The sequence below is a fragment of the Electrophorus electricus genome, chromosome 14, assembly GCF_013358815.1.
Source record: "Electrophorus electricus isolate fEleEle1 chromosome 14, fEleEle1.pri, whole genome shotgun sequence".
Lineage (NCBI taxonomy): Eukaryota > Metazoa > Chordata > Actinopteri > Gymnotiformes > Gymnotidae > Electrophorus > Electrophorus electricus.
In genome coordinates, this window is record NC_049548.1 from 12,018,226 (window position 1) to 12,040,000 (window position 21,775).

At 50.2% G+C, this 21,775-nt stretch overlaps 1 protein-coding gene across 3 annotated transcripts in view; it reads right to left on the reverse strand.

Annotated features, from left to right (window-relative positions):
• Positions 1-21,775, reverse strand: part of thrab (thyroid hormone receptor alpha b) — a 92,463-nt gene that overhangs the window by 12,627 nt on the left and 58,061 nt on the right. For 2 of the 3 annotated variants that reach the window (XM_035533775.1, XM_035533776.1), the window contains one exon: positions 7,376-7,584. In XM_035533775.1, coding sequence (XP_035389668.1) covers positions 7,376-7,431 — 56 coding nt within the window. In that variant the 5' untranslated portion in view covers positions 7,432-7,584. Of the gene's footprint in view, positions 1-7,375; positions 7,585-11,081; positions 11,171-21,775 lie in introns of those variants that run through there. The other variant, XM_027008379.2, reaches the window with a different exon arrangement.

Consider the following 21,775-nt stretch of genomic DNA (forward strand, 5'->3'; position numbering starts at 1 on the left):
CTCTCAGACACGTGGAGTACCGCAATGCTGCCCAGCCAAGGAGCACCCAACCCACAGATCCGTGGAAGGTGTATGTGGGCGTGTACGTGTGCATGTCCGTGTGTGTGTGTGTGTTGCAAGTCTTACCTGATAACAGAGTGAGACGGTAGAATGTGCATGGCTGAAGCAGAAATCTGTGTTGGGGCCTGACATGGCTGTTTGAGCAAACTTCACCTCGCAGCGACTCACATCCACTGAGCTCGCAGCAAGCAGTCACACAGGCACACCTGCTAACGGTACGCATGTGCGTACACACGCATGCGCACACACTGCACTTGCATATGTGCACCCCCCTGGTTCTCACTCTCTGACTCCAAAACTATGAGGGGGAGGGTCAAACACTGTGCCACCAACTATCAGTGCTTCCTGTGACTGGCTGACTGTCATCATATGCTCTGTCTTCCTCTGTGTGTAAACTCTTACGCTACCCTGTGACTCAGCTGCTGCCTTCTAAGAATCCTTCTCTCCTTCTCTCTCTTGCGCTTTGCTCTAGTAATCCTGGTGCAGTGAAATATTCGGGAGACGGCGAGATGGGCAGGAGACGGCACACGTGGCAGGAATAAACACAGCCTCCGCCAGCCGGCTCCTCTTCCTCAGTCAGGCTGAAGGAGGGTCTGTCGCCGCACGGGACGGAGCTACAGACGTGATTAAACGGGAGCTGCAGCCCTTGTACATCTGCTCAGCAGAGTTAATGCTACATTTTGACAAACAACACCGGTGTCAGGGGAAACGGCATAAAACAGACCACGGATAATAAACGCAAAGATCCCGAAGAATCCCGTACTAAAGCAGCTGGCGCGCGGCGTGGGCTTTTTTAGGGACACGATTGATTCGCTATGAGCGACAGCAGTGTGTGCTGACAGATGTGGCAGTGTGCGGCGGGGAGCAGAGTCGCTTCTTCCTCACGTTCCTCCTCCTTAATCTCTCGCTGCGTGCTCGCCTTTGCCTTGCCTGTACTGATGTGCTGCGCGCACACACACTCACTCACCGACCTACACTCACACACACACACACACACACACCCCCCTACACACACACACACACACACACACCCCTACACACTCACACACCTACACTCACACACACTCACACACCTACACTCACTCACTCACACACACACCTACACACACACACCTACACATACACACACCCACACTCACACACTCATGATTTTATAAGGAGACGCTTATTTTAGCAGCGATCTAAATATGTACTGGCACCTTTAAAGATCTAATGTGCTTTGTCTCTACTGAGAGTAAGAGCTGGAGGGGAGAGGGGGAGAGAGAGAGAGAGTAAGGGAAGGATAGAGAGAAAGAGAGGAGAAAGAGATGGAGAGGAACAGAAAGAGAGAATGTGATAATGCGGTAGCTGGGTTGCAGAGAGGTGTGTAACACCACACACACGGTTCTACACGCCGTGTTCTACACAACATGCTCACCATCAGTCCATTTCCTTTTATTAACTTTGATGAAACAGTTTTCCAAAGCAAACGTTGCTTTGTTGCTTCAAATTTGTGTAAAAAAAAAAATAATAATTTAAGAAAATAAATAAATAAACGAATAAACCAACAGAAAAGCAGACTAGCGCTGTGTGTATAAAAGTATCTTAGAAAGGAAGTGTTTTTAATCTGCTTTGTTAAATGCTGCAGCGCTGAGACACACGTGCTGATTGTCTCCGCACGTTCATCAGCCTCAAAGTGAACTGAACAAATTGTTAATGTTCAGATTTTTTTCTCTTATTAATTTATATTTTAGGCAAAACAATGCAGCTGTATCTTCTATTTCCATTCAATCACACTGCCTACACAGTCTGTCCTCTTGTTTTTTATGCTGTAGATGCGGTATGTTATAGATCCGCCTCTTTCCACTTCCAGGCTGTGGTCACTTCATTCTAGATTTTGTTGGTGCGTTCCTTTCATGTGCATGTTTCATATTTACATAATGCGCCAGACTGATGGTATATTTTAAGGATCAGTAGCATTTTAGTTTGTCTTGCTCTTTTAGATCATTTTTGTACTTCATTGAATGTGCTTCATCTAAATGGAATGATATTCAGTATTTTATTGCTATGTTGTATGTGCATGTGTAGGGGGTAAAGACCCAGTTCTGCTCTGTGTTGTATGTGCATTTGTGGGGGTAAAGACCCAACCGAAACTCCCCAAAGAGTTCATTTCAGTACCCAGGTAAGTATAGCTTGTGTTGTGTTTTAACATTTGTCCTCTGTAGGTAAACTGATATCTCTTTTCCTGAGATCTGGATCTGTTCTGGAAAGTCATGATTCTTGTCTTGCTGAGACACTGGCAGTACTGCTGTAGGAGTGACAGGCTTTGCTGGAAACCTTGTTCAGTGAGTGACTTTAGCACGAGGTCGTCAGCACAGAGCAAGCACGTGATTCCAGAGTCATGTAAAGTTTGGCCTGGCATGTGGGATTGGTCCAGTCCTGCTGCTAGGTCATGCGTGCAGATGTTAAATAGTGTAGGACTTAAACTACATCCCTGCATCACTCCATGACTCTAGAAGAAATCTGTTCTGTATTTTCTGATGACCACACATTTGCTCTTTTGAATATATTGACTTTAAATGTTTGCCCACATATTCCATTTTGAAGAAGTTTAAATAGGAAGCTGCCATCCCAAACAGAATCATTTTCTTTGGGAAAGTATATAAAGCAACGTTTCCTTCGATTTGGTATGATACTTCTGCCAATTAGATAATATAAAGACTATATATGGTCTGATGTGTGATGTTCTGGACATTAAACATTATTTCTTTGTGCTCAGAAATTTCTTCATTTCTGAATCCTCACAGAAAATTGGCTATTGCGAGAACACAGCGTTATGCTGTAGCCGTATAACCCACATCAGCTCTGGTTCCCTCAGCCTGTCCACATGCAGAACTACGGCAGCAGAAACCTCTCTCCCACGCCAGAGAAGTCAATCCCAGCGGCATCGCAGGAGAGAGAAAACATAGATGCACTCTCCCCTCTCGCTACCAAGCAGACTCTTCACGTATACCCATCTCAAACGAGTCTTTCACTTCGCTGTAATCTGATCCATTTCACTTTCGGTCGTCAGCTGAAGCCAATAAACGCTTTTTCTCCACACGTGGTGTTGGACAGAACTTCAAAGACAGATCAGAGGTCTCCAGTGGCTTCAGACAAACAGGTCACTTACAAGTCATGGAGGCAACAACCACCGACTGCTGCAGTGAAAATCACTCTATGTGGAATCATGAATCTCAGCTGTCACTTGCTACCACCACCGAGTGCCTACGGGCACCTAACGGCCAAGCTTCATGGGAGGATTCAAGTCCTCAGAAGTGGCGTGACATTGTAAGTGGAGCTTAAACTGCAGAACACAATGGCTAGCAGATGCAGCATTAGCAGGAAGACAGGAGCCAAATGCACATCTGCACTTGCTATATTTGATGCTATTACTAGGAACCAGGGACGTAAGCATATAGTGCTGTATTAGTGCTCTGTACACGACTGATCTAGAACCATCGCCACAGGGGGAGAGCACCTGGTCACATACATCACTTTAGCAGACACAGCGTGCTCCTACAAGGGCAAAAGGAATAAAGTCGTAAAATAAGCTTATTTTCAAACTCTCAAGTGCTGTTATCCGGAGCTAACCAGGTTTACAAAATAATATTTAGTCATTGCGTATGCATGGTACCCGTTTCAAGTTCCTGACATTACAATATCATTGACACGGACCATGAATGACCCAGGTGTGTCTGTGGGTGGTGCAGCGAGATGCATTCATATGACATGCACGGGTCACGCGAGGTCATGCATTCATATGACATGCATGGGTCATGCGAGGTCACGCATTCATAAAATGGGCACAGGTCATATGAGGCCATGCATTCATACAGCATGCACACGTATGAAGAGACTGCGGTATCACATTCTGAGGTAGTGTCTGGTTTTGGACTTGCTCTGGTTAAACACTAGTGATGAACCTCAGCCACGATGCTTTCGGCATTTCCTTGAAGGGTGAGAGCTACCGCTGTTTACAAACCTAAATCTAAATTATTGTAACGTGGAGACAACAAAATAATCTTGCAAATGTATTCCTGTTGTATTCTATTTAAAAAGTGCTATGTAAGATCATAGGTTGCAGCGACACCTCAGATCGACATTCAGTCACTTGAATGTACATTCAGCAAAAATGCCTCCATCATCTTCACCAGCACTAAGGTGTTTTTTTTTCTGGGGATACCGTGACCATGCAGGTGTGGGGAACCTGGCCCTGCTGAAAACTGCTCCCTGGTCAGACCTTAGAGCAGAACTACAGGATAAAGAGGATGCCCAACATGGTGCCAAACTCACGCTCTCACTCTCTCTCTCTCTCTCTCTCTCTCTCTCTCTCTCTCTCTCACATAATGTATTCATATATAAACAAAACAGGCTAAGGTACTGCTTGTCAACTCTGAGAGCACACTGTGTTTCAAAATATGACCAGCAGTCAGCTGAAGTGAATCTTCCAATGCAGATAATGCAAAAAAAAAAGGAGACTGGCAGTATTTCAGGATGTTATATTACAATTGTCAAAATTCCAGCAAGTGTCAACCAAAAACTAACATAAGGCCAATGTCCCCTCTGAGCAAGATCGCATTGTGCAACCTAATCAACATTCTAAACCCAATTAGATACGTCAGACTATTTTAAACTCACAGCATTGCATGGAGGATCCAAAGCATTTAAACTAGAACTGTACATTATCCCCTGTGTCACGTTTGGCCACTCCTTTGTGTCTCTGTCTCCTTAGCAACCACCCTTGTGTCTTTGTTTTGTTTCCTGGTTTAATTCCTCATTTCGTTTCTAGTCTCCGCCCCTCATTAGTTGTGTCTCTTCCTCGTCGTCTGTACCTGTGTAGTTGTGTGTGTGAACCGAGTATTGGCCACGTCTCGTCTCTGCTCATTGTTGCTTGCCTGCTTGTTCGCCCCGTTTTGTTTACTTCGTCACGTCTGCCATTTCTTGCGGTTCCGACCCGGGACCGTTCTACAGACCCTGATTTTAGGGTTGCCCCTAATCAATCTCGCTCTTCTCGGTGTTCGGGTTTCGTGTCGCTTTTGCTCATTTACACTCCGACGATGAGCTAACAATGGCTTTTGCGATACTCAGGAGGCTGAAATGCGCAAATGAGCTCTCGAACAAAATTTTTATTGTGTTCTAAGGACACCTTTAATAAATTGCAAAGAATAATCATAACCTCAGACTATCTGAATATCACAATTCTGATTTCTAATTACACCTAGACACACCTAAAGCATACAGGCATACACAAGCACACAGCCCTCAATGGACTGTACAGGGTACAGAGTATAAGATTTAGCCTCCGGACCTGTAAATGGTTCAGTGACCCTTCACAAGCATTACGTTTTTCATTTGGTGCTTGGGAACGGTCTCTGGTGGACGCACCAGAGTAAACACAGTAAATACTGCTAATAGAAGCAGGTAAAGGATTTTTGCCCAAACTCGAGGCGACATCTGCCTGGAAAATCGATGATATTTGTATGCGGATATGACGAGCACCAAGTCAGCTGAGGAACAGAAGGCAATTCAGCCTGTAATTTTCTCAGGAGAGGAAGGAGACAAATACAGACACGGCGGATCTGGACGACAATACACCTACAATGGATCACCGGTAAAAGAAGAAACTACCTCAGCACTCCATGGAAATTTAATCCCCTCCAAGCAAGGCTAAGAATGACACGTTCAGCGTTGCACAGATGCGTAGGCTATGCATGAACAGCTTATATCACTGCTGCAGAGAGGCTTTTTGATCAGGTCTTTCTTACACAGACATAACAAGGAAGTGAACTAGTCAACCATCACCTGTCGGCCTCGGAATTCCTTGGAAAGGTTGGGGTGCTCGTCCAACAGATGCCTGACGTCTCCTCCAACGTGGAGCTGTGTTTAGGGCCTTGCCTTTTTTTGCCCTCTGTTAAGATGAAATATCTCCATAATCCACGTCCTCCTCTGTCTCAGTGAGTTCAGGTGTTACTGAAGCCATCTCTTCACGAACGACAAAGTGACCTGCTGTCTCGGCTGCAGCCACTGGCTCACGTACTGCTTGGCTCATGTTTCAAACTCAGTCAGGATGGTTTCCTCCAATATCACACACACACACGCCACTAGCAACGTCTCTGCAGTCAGCACTGGGCATAATGAGACAGATTCCTATTAGCCAATTCAAAACTGTAGTGCCACGGTACGAGGAGTAGGAATGGGGTGTGTAGTGGGGACAGTGTGTGTGTGTGTGTGTTGGGTGACGGTATCTACGTGTGTATTATGGACTATGGCAGGGTGAGTGTGCTTGAACAGAAGCCAACATCTGGGCTGTGGTGAGCTGGACGAGCTGCAGCTCAGGGTGAAACAGATGACACAGAGGGAGGTGCAAGGACGAAGAGGACACGGAGGTCACACACACACACACACTCCACTCTAGTATATTCACTGGTATTATCACTTATGTTGCTTTATCTAGTTTATCATAATTTATTGTATTTTGTGAAATGTTATTGTTTTGTTACCACCATCATCATCATGTTTTGCTCCGAAACTAATTGCTTTGGCAAAACTGTACCCGATACACTAAAGCTACGCTGAAAATAAAAAAAGAGACAGTGAGAGAGAGGGGGGGAGAGAGAATGAGAATGAGAGAGAGAGAGAGAGAGAGAGAGAGAGAGAGAGAGAGAATGATATCTGTAGAGGAGCAAAAACAATTAAAGTAAAGAAATTGCGCAAAGATACATTGCTCTCTCTGTAGCGTGCACACACACAAATATGTGCACACACAAGTGTGAGTGCGCAGGGCATACACCGAATGGGTGTGTATGACTGACTGGCAAAGACACTGCTGTGGGTTTAGAACACAAGGGACAGTCTGCTGTCTTGCACACACAAAGAGCCTGCACACTGAGGTGTGTGTGTGTGTGTGTGTGTGTGTGTGTGTGTGTGTGTGTGTGTGTGCGCGTCAGTGAGTGTGTGCTGTTCTTGGGCAAAAACCCCACTGCCCAGAGTTTCAGCTCCTCTTCTGCAGGTTCAAGGCTTTATGAAAAGGTCATGCATGTGTGTGCATGCGTGCTTTCCCATGCATGTGGCCAGAGTACATGCTGAAGCAAAACTCTGAGTGACATACACTCTCTCTCTCTCTCTCTCTCTCTCTCTCTCTCTCTCTCACACACACACTCAACAGCAAACAAGAGGACAAACACAGATAGAATGAATTATGCAGTGACTTATGCACTCTCCAGATACAGCCCAGCGCCTCTAGAGGCCTCTGCACCCAAAACCAAGCCATGATCTGTGGAGTGGCGGGACTCACCGTTTCTCGTCTCCCTCTGACAGGTTAGGGTCCTGCTCCTTGGGCATGTGTTCCATTCACCTTAATTCCATCCAGCAGCCAATCATGTGAGACTGAGGCAGGCCCCACCCGTGGATGAATGCTTGTCATTCGCGTGGATGAGTCACATGGGGATCCCAGGGCTCTATGGAGCTGACCAATCCCAGCACGCGTTCCGACCGTGACAAGGCCTGGAACAAAAGAATCGACAGCCGTGTAAACTCCAAAGCTGCCGGCCCGTAACAAGCGAAGGCGACAGCGGTCAGACACATGCGCGCAGCTGGCACAGGGGCCCGGGAGCATTCCAAGACGTTTTGTGAAAAAGCAGTAGATTATCTTGTGCATTGTATGCAATCTTGATTTTGCCACAAAATAAAACACGTATAACTTTGTTACAACTCCAAGAAACCAAGCAACTAATCAATTTGATGTTCAAATTTCACACGTGGAAGAGTAGAAGGAGGAAAGAAGGAACCTCAAACGCAGCACGAGACCCGAGCGCTGAGCGCCCGGGGAGTCAAGCTGCCCGACGTACAAACGCACGGAGAGCGTCGACACGGAGGACCGAACTGCTCGCACCGCTGCTCTCTCTGAGAGCTTTGTTCCTGGGAAAGAATGGAATCTGGAGTGGTAATTAAAACTCCAGTTGGCCTAGCTGCATTTCCTAAGCTGCACCTGTACCTCTGGTCTCAGTTCCTGCCTGCGTTAGGCAGGGAGCAGGTCGTCATCTGGCTCGGGGGTTCAGGCTCTTGTCAGCAGCCTTGGCTGAAAGACAAGGCTGGCTAAAGGCGCAACCCCAGCGCCTGGGTCCTCTGCTCCTCCTCCACACGTGGAAGTCATCACAGTCCACGCCAGACCACAGCCCCAGAGAAGCAGCCTTGCTTGAGCCGAGGACCGTGGCTGGGGATCCCCGGCATTAGCCAAGCACGGCATTCTCTGCAGGAATGCATGGCGGCCTCTCCTGGTCCCATCACCGTGCTACACTCCCTCTGTCCAGCCAGCGCCCCCAGAAGACATGAGAGAAGTCCCCCTTTCCCCCACATCCTCTTGGGCTATAGACCGTCGCTACGTGGCTACACGCTACGTATACGCCGCAGGATGCTAAAGCTCCGTGCTGCTGAGGTGTTAAGTCTGTCCCCAGTGCTGGCTGAGCCGCACCCACCCACCCACACACACAGCTATACAACATGATGGAGAGTCTTGCCTACAAGCAGACACAGGAATCTGGTTGTGTAACACGAATGACTCAAATTGGGCCTATAGCAGGTCAAAGCTACACATAAGCTAAATCCAGATTTGGTGAACACTAGCGCACACCTGACACAAACGAGCATAATGCGGTCTCGGCCTTCTCCTCAGGGGCAAGATCTCACCTGTAAGAGCTGCTGGATGTGTGGGCATAAGAGTTTAACAGCTGTGAACCTCTTATGATGTGAGCAGCACTAAGTACAAGCAAAGGCATGAGTAACTTCCCAAATTCCCTCTGCCTGTGTGTACACATACATATATGTGCGTGTGTGTGTGTGTGTGTGTGTGTGTGTGTGTGTGGGAAAGAGACTATTTGGCCAAGATATTTGCGCTGGGGCTTAAAACCCAGTCTTGTTGGAAAAGAGAGCTGTGTGTATATGTATTTGCACTGTTAGTGATATGCACACAAAATTGAGCCAAGCACCCAGCTGGTCCAACATTATGCATTCTGAGCAGAGGCGCACGCACACCCTGCGCTTCAAGGGCACGGCAAAGCAGTGAGACGCCGGTGCGGTGCGAGCTAGCGGCTTTGAAGCGAGCATGACGCGTTCACCAAGCCTCTCGCCTTTCATGACGCTGGCGAGCCCACACCAGCTCTGGCTAAGCACACCGCTTCATCAGCTCTGCTGTCTGTCTAGCTCATACGAGAGAGAGAGAGTGTATGAGTACACAGTAGCCTCTTGCAGTGACTTGTCGATGTTGAAAGCAATTTGTTCGGAGCGATGAATGCAGGAGAGGCGGGTGAGTGGATGGAGAAGTGTAAGAGCAGGGCAGAGAAACCTCTTAGTCATGCTGACAGCCGCATCACACGCCGCATCCCAAGCGGAGAGGAGTTGTTTTGTTGTTGTTTTTGGTTTTTGTTTTTTTTAATAAACGTGCCCCACACACACACACACACACACACACACACACACACGCACGCACACACGCACAGTGTGCACGCGCACTGCGTCTCCCCACCACCGACACCAGTACGATAGCAGGGCTGAGCGCACATGTGGCCGTGCTTGGCAGCTCCCACCTCCTGCCCCCCCCCCGCCCGGGCCCCAGTCAAGCCCATAAAGCTTCTCACCATCAAACATTCAGGAGCTTTAAAAGGAGCTTTATAGCCTGGGGCTCCTGTTCAGGAGCTGCAGCGAGGAGCGGAGGACGGAGAGAGAGAGAGAGAGAGAGAGAGAGAGAGAGAGATGGAGTAAGAGGAAAAAAAAAAAAAGACAGAAAGGCATTTTCAGGTGCTGGGACTGCAGCTGAGAGGCTGTTCTGCTGCAGGGGCGAAACGTGGGGACGCAGCAATAAATCAGGGCTGCGGCAAAGACCCGACATGGATGCCAGCAAAAGCAGCACGGGCACCTGCGCGGACGGCGGGAGCAAAGCCAGCAGGGATGACGCGGCAGGTGCGGCTGAGTCAGCGCTCCGCCTCCACGGTGCGACAGGGCCTGCCGCCTCCGGCCACCTGCCCAAAGTTTTTAGTCGTTCTGGAAATGGTGGACTCCGGCATTCCACCCCAGGGCCCCTCCTGCACTCTCTGCCGTGGCGGCGCGGAGCAGGGACGTCACCGGCAGACTGCGGCGCCAATTCTGCTAATTAGGCTCCCCGACTGTCGGCGTCCTCCTCATCCCTGAACCTCCCTCTAAAAGGGAAGAATGATGGCCAAAAAAAAAAAAAAAAAAAAAAAAGATCCCTTTCCGGAAGAGTAAAAAAAAAAACGAGATGTGAGACTGGAGCTGCGGTGCGGGCTTACGTTCAGCGAGCGAAAACACGGACTTCAGCCCTGCTGGTGGGGCTGAGGTCACCACGAACAGGCTAGAAATCTGACTCGAGATGAACGATGCTGCAAAGATGCGCCCCAAAGGGAGGGCAGGGCAGGGCAGGGCAGGGGAGGGGCGATCGGAGTGGGTGGGGCTAGAAAAGCAGCCCTCCCACACTGGGAGGGGCAGAATTGCAGCGAGTGCTTCGATTTCGTCTGCTGAAACAAATAACCACAGAGATATTTCCAGTATTCTACCTTCATACGTGGGGCATTGTGTTAATGCCAGCTTCTCCAGAACAACACAGTGAAACTAAATAAGGGCAAAACGTTTACCAGCTTTAAAAAGGAGAAACCCTTCGGTGTGTCCTCTGCTCCACGCCTCAGTGTGCCATCCACCCTCCACCCATACCCCATCATACCTCGGATAGCTCCCTCACTCTGTTGAGCACCAGACGGCCTCCAAAGGTCAGGCATTATGACAGCTTACCTTATCCATACAAGCTCCTCGGAAATAACCCCCCCCCCCCCGCCCCCACCTCCCCCCACGCTGCCCCCACCTCCGCCCCCCCCCACGCATTAGGCAGAGCCGTCAGACAGATGTGCCTGGTGTATGTAGCCTGGCTGCTAAAAGACAACACCGCAGACCTGATTAATATCGCAGGGTTATTATTAGGCGCTAATCTGTCTCACCCGAGGAGAGCCAGCGCTGCCTCTTCCCAGGAGATTGTGCGCCAGCCCGTCCCCGACCTGCCCGGATGCCCCGCCACCGACACGCTCGGCCTCGCTAGGATAGTGGCCCAATGTTACGTGATCGTGATCGGCGCATTCCGCTCCTCCACGTCTGAGTCCGAGCCGCCATCACTGTCTGCTTTCAGCCTGTGCTTTCTTTTTGTGTTGTGGCTGTGTGCACACGCGCACATGTGTGCGTGTGTGTGGTGGGGCGTTCGGCGAGGGCCTGTGCAGTCCAGGGGGAGGGACTAGGTATGGGAGGAGACGTGAGGAATGCAGCAGGCAGACAGAGGCGGGCTGTGGGGGAGCTAAGTCGCACGAAGGTCAAAACACTTGGTGCAGTAAAGCGCATGGCGGAAAAAGAGCCATGGAGCAGGGCATGCTGGGAAACGGAGTCCTGCTCCCTGCTCTTTCAGCATGCAGCAAGTGAAAGGCCTCTCTAAATTCCACCTTCCTTTCTCTACATTTTTTTTTAATCACTGTAGACCAAATCAAAATTATAGTCTAATTATAGCAAGCCTATGTATGACTATGTTAGCTGTACCCTGTGCTAGGCTGACTGGGCTGCCGGATTGGTAGAGAGACTGTACCCCGGTCTGCAGGGCTGGCACCGAGACTGTACCCCGGTCTGCAGGGCTGGCACCGAGACTGTACCCCGGTCTGCAGGGCTGGCACTGAGACTGTACCCCGGTCTGCAGGGCGGGCACCGAGACTGTACCCCGGTCTGCAGGGCGGGCACAGAGACTGTACCCCAGGCTGCAGGGCTGGCACAGAGACTGTAGCCCAGGCTGCAGGGCTGGCACAGAGACTGTAGCCCAGGCTGCAGGGCGGGCACAGAGTCCATGTTCCCCACACTTGCTCTGACGATTTAATGCTCAGTACTGCGCTTCCAGCCTCTCCAGAACACATCAATAGCCAAAACACCATTCAAACACACCAGCAGCTCTCCACGTAATGACCTACTTAGAGATGTAATTAGTGCAGTTTAAGCAGGACAGAAGACAGAAGATATAAATAACAGAGAGGGAGTGTTGTAGACACACACAGCCAAGTCCCCCTGGCATACTTGCATTCTGTACACTCATACACTCACTAGCTGGCGCATTACATAAACAGTGGCAAGTGTATGACAGCACTCAGTATAACCCACAGTTCAACAGCACCCGTCCTGTTCCCCGTCTAGTGTGCTGGTGGGTTTGTTGGCCATTACATTACTAATGTACTCAAGCTGTTAAACATTTGTAAATATTGTGCAGGGGACATAAGCTAGTACATGTTTTTCTAATATAATTCTCCTTATGCTTGTAGCCTAACAGGTGAATGCAAATGCAACACTTGTTTTGTTAAATAATAAAAAAAATGTGGTTTCTTCTTGGGTGGTCTGGGTAATGATATTCCTGATTAAGGGTAATGATATTCCTGAGTAAAGGAAATGGAATTTCTGGAATGTAAAGTCCAGCCAAGTGTGCACTGCTGGATACCTGAATTTCTACTTTTTTTTTTGCCTTACATGTTCAGAAATTGAATGGAACGGCTGCACGCCAGATTACTAGCAGGCTGACCTTTTGAACATACTAGCAACAGGGGCTTGGATTCTGTGCACCAGCTAAGAGTTCCAGGTAGAATAGAAGCTTGAATATTTGACCACATCGAGTATGGCAGAGAGAGCGATTGAGAGAGAGAGAGAGAGAGAGAGAGAGAGAGAGAGAAAGAGAGAAAGAAAGAGAGAGAGAGAGAGAGAGAGAGAACACCACACGCTGGTGACCAAGCCAGAGTGGACAGATGGAAGACAGAGAGGGAGACGGAGCCAGAGGTCATGTCTGTGTTTAGTTTGGAGCGGTCAAATGTGTCCCTCCCCGTCTGCTTCTCTGCTTAGTGCTCAGCCTGGTGCAGCTTGGCTGGGTGGAGGAGGGTCGTGAGCCCTCAAACACCCCCCTCCAGGGCTGGCTTGGCCACACGAGGTCTGCTAGTAGCACAGACGGCATCCTGGATGGAGTACCTTAAGACTTTCAGACACACCACACACACGAACATATATAGTGCATGCTCACACATGCACATGCAAGCATGCAGAACCACATGCCCGCATGCATTCACGATCACACACCCATACACGCAAGTGCACACATAATTACATACCCACACACACGTATGCAGACACACGCATGCACACAGACACACACACATGCACACACATACACAGGCACGCACACGTTTCTGGCTCAGGAAAACTTTGACAGGACTCAACGGACACATACAGGAAGCAAAAGTAAAAGTGAAAGTGAACCTAAGGAGGCGCGCGTGTGTGTGTGTGTGTGTGTGTGTGTGTGTGTGTGTGTATCCTGGGTCTGTGGGGCAATAAGCCATACGGAGCTCCAACCGCCAGCACTCCAAGCAGCAGCTTTTTCTAAGGACCCAGATTTAGGTTATTATCACAGCCTATTAAAAATATTGCACGTCATCTCACACACACTGTAGCAGTTGCTGAGCTACACCCGAGGAAGATTTGTCAACACTCGACAAACCCTGCCAGAATTACAGGGAATGACGTCTGGATCACATACTAATCTCCTATCACAGAAATTACACGATATTTTCAAAGAAAATACATTCAGAGGGAAGCCCAGTATGTGTGTATATGTATAAGTGTGTGTGTGTATACACAGGGAGTGTGTGCACATGTATGCGTGCCCTTCCAGCCGCGAAGAGCCGTTAGCCAGCCCCCCCCCAAATTTAAATGTGTTTCAATTTATCAAAAGTGCTTCAATACCGTTACGAAACGCAAGCAAAATGACAACGCTCGGAACCAAACCCAGACAAAACAAGAGTTTGTACCAATGCAGCCCTCAATTAAGACCAAACCAAATAAGACCAGAGAAACACAGAACAACATGAACATTTCCGAGGACGCTTGGTGGGTTCAGAGAGTTTAACTAGGCACAGAACCAGAGCTCAGACCCTGAAGCTGCTTCTCTGTCTGCAGCGGGTCTGGAATAGGTTCTACAGCCCTTCAGTGTGCCTGAACCAAGCACACACACACAAATTTAATTAGACTACACGCACAAATGCAATACATGAGATCTCTCACACACACTCGCACACACTCAACAGCCCTGTTAGCTAATGTTTTTCCACAGAATGCCTGCACAAGCCTTATTCAGCCCCACTCGCATCACATGACAGCCACGTGCATGCAGACGGCGCTTTCACAGCGCACCACCCCATCAGCCAGCCACCCAAAGCTCACCCCTGCGTCATGCCCCACCTGCACCAGGCCCACAGACACCCACGGGCCCAGTCACCTCCACCCATCAGCAACTCATCTCGCTCACCTCCGTAATGAGCACCAAACGCCGTGCTGTGTCGTGTGGAGGGGTGAGCAGACGGCTCTGAGCGCGCGCGCACGCAGCCCAAGCCCCGCTGCTCACGGGCAGGTTTGTGTAATGAGGCCAGCGGGCGGATGCACCCCTGCTTGCGGGACTCCCACGGATGTAGCGCCCCTGAAAGCGGAGAAGGTGGTGGTGCTCACTGGGCGGCGACGCACGCAGGACAGGCGGACTTTCTTGGCTTTGTGCCGGAGACACAAACCATCCCACGACGCCCATGAGGCCCTGGATCTGATTAGCCATATCCACCCCCCCCACACACAAGCTAAACGTGCTTTACCCTAAAACACACATGCGCGCGCACACGCAGGCACCTTTGCTCCAAATCAACTCTTCCCATCCCTTTGCGCTCGCTTTCCCGCCCTTATCTCGCCATCTCTCCTCACACCGTTCCGCACCGTTTCCCGTGCAGGCAAAGAATGATGACACCGACCTCTAGATTAGTAACTGACAGCGCAATAAAAACAATACAAAGAAACACGGTGTACAGGAGACAGGGGCGAGACAGCAGAGAGCAGAACAAGGCTGAAAGGAGGAACAGACCAGGAGGAAGAGCTGGGGAGAAATCTGAACTGAAACAGTCCATTTCCTCTGAATCACCATTTCCTCCTTTCCTCCACGAACTGATTTTTGTTTTGATTCCTGGCCGTTCCCCGTCCCTCAGTAGACCTCCTCTACGTTATGCAGCCCCCCAAAGTAGGCAGGCACGGAGGCGCTCCGTCTCTCGGTGGGCTTTCGGCTCCAGATTCGTCCGCCTGTATACATACTGTGCGTCAGTGAGCGCGTGCTGAGGGGTGCTTGTGTACGTCTGTGTGCCTTAACCAGGTTATTTGTGAGCGTGCGCCCGCCGCCTGCAGTGAGCGAGCATCTGTCCGTCTATTTATTCTTCTGTAAACACAGCTCTTCCTCTGGCTGGGATCTCACTTCCCTCCCTCACCAAACCCTCACAGCTGAAGGTGCAGCCCGAGCGCCCAGCTCCAAACGATGGCTCAAGTTCTCGCCAGCTGCCTCCTCGGTTGGCGAGCCTTGCGCTGCAGTGGCGAGGAGGACAGGAGGGGCTCCGCCGAGCCGGCCGCAGGACCGCCTGCGTCTGTACGCCTCTCCGTCCTGCACAAACCCGACAGCAGTCACACCGTAGCCGCCCAACTGGTCAGGCCCAGGGCAAGCCGGGAGCATGCGGTAGGTAAGGCCCTGGCTCAGACACACACGCACGCATAGAGAAAGACACTCAGCATTACAGAGCACCTTAAGTACACAGTAAATGGGAGTAAATGCTGATAGCGCTTTGTTCGAGTGCACTGTGCTATATGACAGCAGTGAGCAGCACACAACAATGCTCTCTTCATCCACGGCCTGTAGACGCAACTCGCCCGCGGAGTTTTTAACCACGCAAAACTGTGAAATAAAATTTATAAAATGAACTATGAGTGGCAACTTCATGGGTGAACACACAAACACTCACACACACGTTCAGACATGCACACGTGCACGAACGTATGTGCATGCACACACATACAAAATAGGCAGTTGTGTGATAAGTATACATTATACATGATCTTTGTACTCTATGCTGGACAAACAGGGGCAGAGGAAGACGGCACAAAGGCGAACGATAGAGGAAGTGTGTGGTGCAAACCCGTCGCAGAGCGATAACACAGCTGGCTCGCTGGAGTGCGCGCGCGAGCACACACACACGCACACACACTCACTCACACACACGCACACACTCACACGCTCACACGCACACACTCACACGCACTCACACTCACACACTCACACGCGCACACTCACACGCGCACACACGCACTCACACGCGCACACACGCACACTCGCACACGCACACACTCACACACACACACACTCACACACACACACACACTCACTCACTCACACACACACACACACACACACGCACACTCTCACACGCACACTCTCACACGCACACGCGCACACGCACACACGCACACGCACACACGCACACGCACACTGTCACACGCACACTGTCACACGCACACTGTCACACGCACACTGTCACACACACACTCTCACACACACACTCTCACACACACACTCTCACACACACTCTCACACACACTCTCACACACACACACTCACACTCACACTCACACACACACACACACTCTCACACACACTCACACTCTCACACTCACACTCACACTCACACTCACACACACACTCACACACACACACACACACACACACGGGGTCACAGGGAGACTGGGGGCGGGGTCACAGGGAGACTGGGGGCGGGGTCACAGGGAGACTGGGGGCGGGGTCACAGGGAGACTGGGGGCGGGGTCACAGGGAGACTGGGGCGGGGTCACAGGGAGACTGGGGGCGGGGTGTGGGTGCGTGCATATGTGCTGCTGTACCAAGTGGATTCAACTGTCCTTGATAATGGTCCATTAGCACCTAACACACACACACACACACACACACACACACACACACACACACACACACACACACGCACGCTTATGCTCCAAGCCAGCAGGTGTGTGTGTGCATGCATGTCAAGGGGTGGGGGGGGGGGGGACTATCTAAATAAAATCCCCAGAGAAACAGCTCCTGCCCTAACCACAGCTCCAGCAGACATCAGTCATTAGCGCTCTCAGAAAGGACAAAACATTTACCTTTTCACACCCGCTTCCTGGAGCACAAATACTGACGAGCAAATAGCAATCGAGTTCAGACTAGAAGTGTACATGTGGGGAGAGAGACACACATGCACACAGAGAAACAGGAAGAGAGAGACAGAGAGGTGGAGAGAGAGAGAGAGAGAGAGAGAATCTTGAATTTAAAAACACCTTTATTGGAACAAATCAAGTATCCACAAACGTATCATATGCTAAACGTATGTGCCTTATACTACAGGAACATTGTGAAAAAACAGGAGTGAAAGAGAGAACAACATCTATACAAGAATTCAAAAATATATGTGAAAAATACACTGGCAACTTCATCTGCAGTACGCAGGAGTTCATGTATTCCCCAGGAACTCCTGAACCCTGCTAAACTCCCTACCAAGCTGGATCACAGATGCAGCATTAAACACAAACAAAAATATAAACATAAACACAAACACAGACATGAAACACAGCCCCTGAAATCTGATTCAGAGAGAACTATAAAAACCACCACAAATATGGAAAACATCTTTGTAAACCCCAAACCGAAAGCGTGTCACTCTCCCTAACTTTAAGCTACGCTATAGTGCAGCGGATCTAAATATTTCCTTCATGAATATGTGGAGAAAGCCTTGGCAGCCCCGAGACTCCCGACCCCATACGGTTGTCAACAGTCCTTATGCAACACCACCTCACTCCCAGGCATTCGTAACAGCGCTAACAAAATTAGTAAATCACTATATGATGCACAATTTATAATAAGCAAAGCACTCCCACACAGAAAGCGCATCCTTAGACATGCTATACGTGGGAGACATGCTTGTGCAATAATCAGGTGGTGTGCAAATGCATCATTCTGGGCATGCAGCAAGTTACATCCTAGAGCAACACATTTAATTGCATCTCAAATGCATCTGGAAAGGCCTGGAAGCCAAGCACACTCCAGGGTGTCTGAGGACCAGCTACTGCTCCAACTACGGCTGCAACTACTGCTCCAACTACGGCTCCAACTGCGATTCCAGTAGCAGCAAAGTGACAATCAGCTATTCTTTTGAGCGAAGAGAATCATATTCCAAACACAGAATATGAAAGTTAGTACCAGTGTACGACATGTTGACCAGAGGAGGAACCAGCCTCCCGTGCCTGGTGAAACTGAGCTTTCTGTGCTACAAACAGCTAGTTAGTTGATAAAATGTAGCTGCCGTTTGTCCACCTGAACAAGGGCGAAGGAGGAGGAGGAGAAGGAGAAGAAGGTGAAGCCTGGCCCGATACGTGAAGAGCTCAGCGCCGGGCGTGGCTGGCTGTCCCCCCAGTTCCCCCCGTTACGCTCCAGTCATGTTTTCTACTGAGAATGAAAATAAACAAACATTTTTAAAAATGCAGAGAGGCGGAGGAGGGACAGAGACATGAGGATAGCTGATAAAAATAACTAAGAGAGAGAGAGAGAGAGAGAGAGAGAGTGAGAGATAGAGAAAGAGAGAGATGAAGGTGGCAGAGGAGGAGGTGCAGTGTGACATAGTGCTAAAAGATTTCTTCACACCTCAGGGCCTTCGTGTTCAAAAGAGCACACCTCACATCTAACACACAGACACACCTGTGGACACACATTTTCAGATAAAGGCAGCTAGGATATTCACACACACACACACACACACACACACAACGCAAAGTGTTATGACCTTCAGCAGAATTCTGCGGAGGCCCAGAAGCCGAAAGCTCAGTGTCGGTGAGGTCATGCGTGCATGTGCCCACCTGGAGCGGCAGCTGGGAGGGAGGTGCATCGAGGGAGTGGGTCAGGAGCTGCACACTCCCTTAAATAAGGCGAGAGTCAGGCAAGGAGGAGAGCACATGGAGCAGAGAGGGAAAGAGGGAGCACAGCGGCACGGGGAGAAAGAGAGCGCGAGAGAGAATTTGATTAAGTGGTACGGATGAATAGGTGCCATTATCTTCTGGTGGCCTATTTGAGTCTGGTTTCACTAGAGGAATGCTACTTATAGGATCAGATAAACCCATCCACACACACACACACACACACACACACACACACACACACACACACACACACACACAGCAATAGGGCGTCAGTGTTCTATAAAAGTGCATATGAGGGAGCTCAGCATTCAGTTTCATTCAGTTAGTTATGGTCAAGTGAGCGTGTTTGTGTGCGCGCGAGTTCCTCTGTGTGTCTGTGCGCACACTGTGGTGGTGCCATCTCATTCATTCTGACTCTAGTAAACGTTATGCTGACCGGTCTCACATCATCACAGCTTGGAAGGTGGGATAGGAACGGCCTTCTCTCTCCCTGTATACTGAATTGCTTGGACTGTGGGTTTTCTACAAAGGTCCTGCAGTACCTCAGGTCACCTACAGGGGATGCAGCAGATCCTCAAGTTCCACGTATGTCATTTACAGAGTTCAGTCCAAATCCTGTTACACACTCAAGCATTAATTAAAAGGACCCAAAAGTGAATATCTTGCCAGAGGAGTTGCCAGCACCAACAAGAAGAACTTGTGTGTGTTCTGTGAAAGGGCAGATGTCGGCATCAGCCAGACGGCGGGTGGCAGATGGAGGCAAGGGTGCCAAATGCACCTGGCAGGGTCTCTATCCAGGTAGCGTATGCATACACTCAGAGTGGGAGCAAAAGCCTTCTTGGACATACTGTCCGTCATACTGTCAAACTACTCTAAATACAGTATTCTCCATTACCTAACCATCTAATGTAAGCCTGTGTGTGTGGTTGTGGTCAGAGGCAAAGACTGTCTAAGGCAGGCACAGGCTCACACTGCTGCAGCTCTTGCTACAACTGTCATGGGAAGCGTGCGTTTCAGAGGCCACCAGGGCAATGGGATGAAAGTCCCCATGCTCAGCTAATGCCCCAGCTCTCATTACCCAGTACCCAGTACCCAGCCCCCAGCCCCCAGTACCCAGCCCCCAGCACCCAGCCCCCAGTACCCAGCCCCCAGCCCCCAGCCCCCAGTACCCAGCCCCCAGCCCCCAGCCCCCAGTACCCAGCCCCCAGCCCCCAGGACCCAGTACCCAGCCCCCAGCCCCCAGCACCCAGCCCCCAGCCCGGTTAAAAACAAAATACACCCCCCCCCAAAAAAAAAAAAAGGCTGATATGCTCCCAGCAAAGCAGCAGTGCAAGGATTGTCTCCAGCAAACACAAACGCACGCACACACACGCACCCATGCACACACGCAGAGCACAGACCCTCACAGCGTCCTTGGCCATGGTGTGATGATCAGGACTAGAGCACCACACTGTTCCACTAAATCACACGCTCGTACTCAAGCATCCCTAACAGCTTCCGGGAGAGCTGCGGTCATTAGTCATTCTGCACTCAGGGCACCTGAAGAGCATCTACAGGCCTCTGCGCACGTGTGTGTGTGTGTGTGTGTGTGTGTGTGTGCGTGCGTGCGTGTATGTGCGTGTGTGTGTGTATGTGCGTGTATGTGTGTGTGCGTGTGTGTGCGTGTGTGTATGTGCGTGTGCGTGCGTGTGTGTGCGCGCGCGCGTGCGTGTGTGTGTGTGTGTGCGTGTATGTGTGTGTGCGTGTATGTGCGTGTATGTGTGTGTGCGTGTGTGTGCGTGTGTGTGTGTATGTGCGTGTGTGTGCGTGTGTGTATGTGCGTGTGTGTGCGCGTGTGTGTGTGCGTGCGTGCGTGCGTGCATTTTACATCATCAGTCTACCTGAACGAGCTGGAAGTGCAGCTGTGACATTTGCCTCTACGCAAATGTGAGTGTGTGAGTGTGTGCGCTTGTGGTGTGGTGTGTGTGTGTGCGTGTATGTGCGTGTGTGTATGTGTGTGTGTGTGCGTGTATGTGCGTGTGTGTATGTGCGTGTGTGTATGTGCGTGTATGTGCGTGTGTGTGTGCGCGTGTATGTGCGTGTGTGTGCGCGTGTGTGTGCGTGTGTGTGCGTGTGTGTGCGCGTGTGTGTGTGTGTGTGTGTATGTGCGTGTATGTGTGTGTATGCATGTGTGTGCGTGTGTGTGCGTGTGTGTATGTGCGTGTGTGTATGTGTGTGCGTGCGTGCGTGCGCGCGTGTATGTGTGTGCGTGCGTGCGTGCGCGCGTGTGTGTGTGTGTGTACACAGATGTGTGCATTTTACATCATCAGTCTACCTGAACGAGCTGGAAGTGCAGCTGTGACATTTGCCTCTACGCAAATGTGAGTGTGTGAGTGTGTGTGTGTGTGCTTGTGGTGTGGTGTGGTGTGTGTGTGTGTGTGTGTGTGTGTGTGTGCTTGTGGTGTGTGTGTGTGCGCGCACATATGTTGTTTGCTCATGCGTGTGCATCCCTGTGCTAGGCTCGTCAGCAGCAGCGCAGAGATGGGCCTGGCTGAGACTGCAGGATGGCAGGGCCCCCAGCTCCAAGCTATACTGCATTCCTCACACCCTGGCCCACCCCATGTCTCCATATCCTTCTCTCTCACACGCTCCCTCTCCTCTCGTGCCTGTTTTTAACAGAGCTACAAGCAACCGGCAATAAATTTCCACTTGTGCAAATCACATGTACACTCTGGGCTAAATTCAGCTGAGGCTGGAGAAACCTATTTAGCCCATTTGACCATAACTAACCATCTGTCCACTAGTCCCTTATGAAATATGTTAAATACGT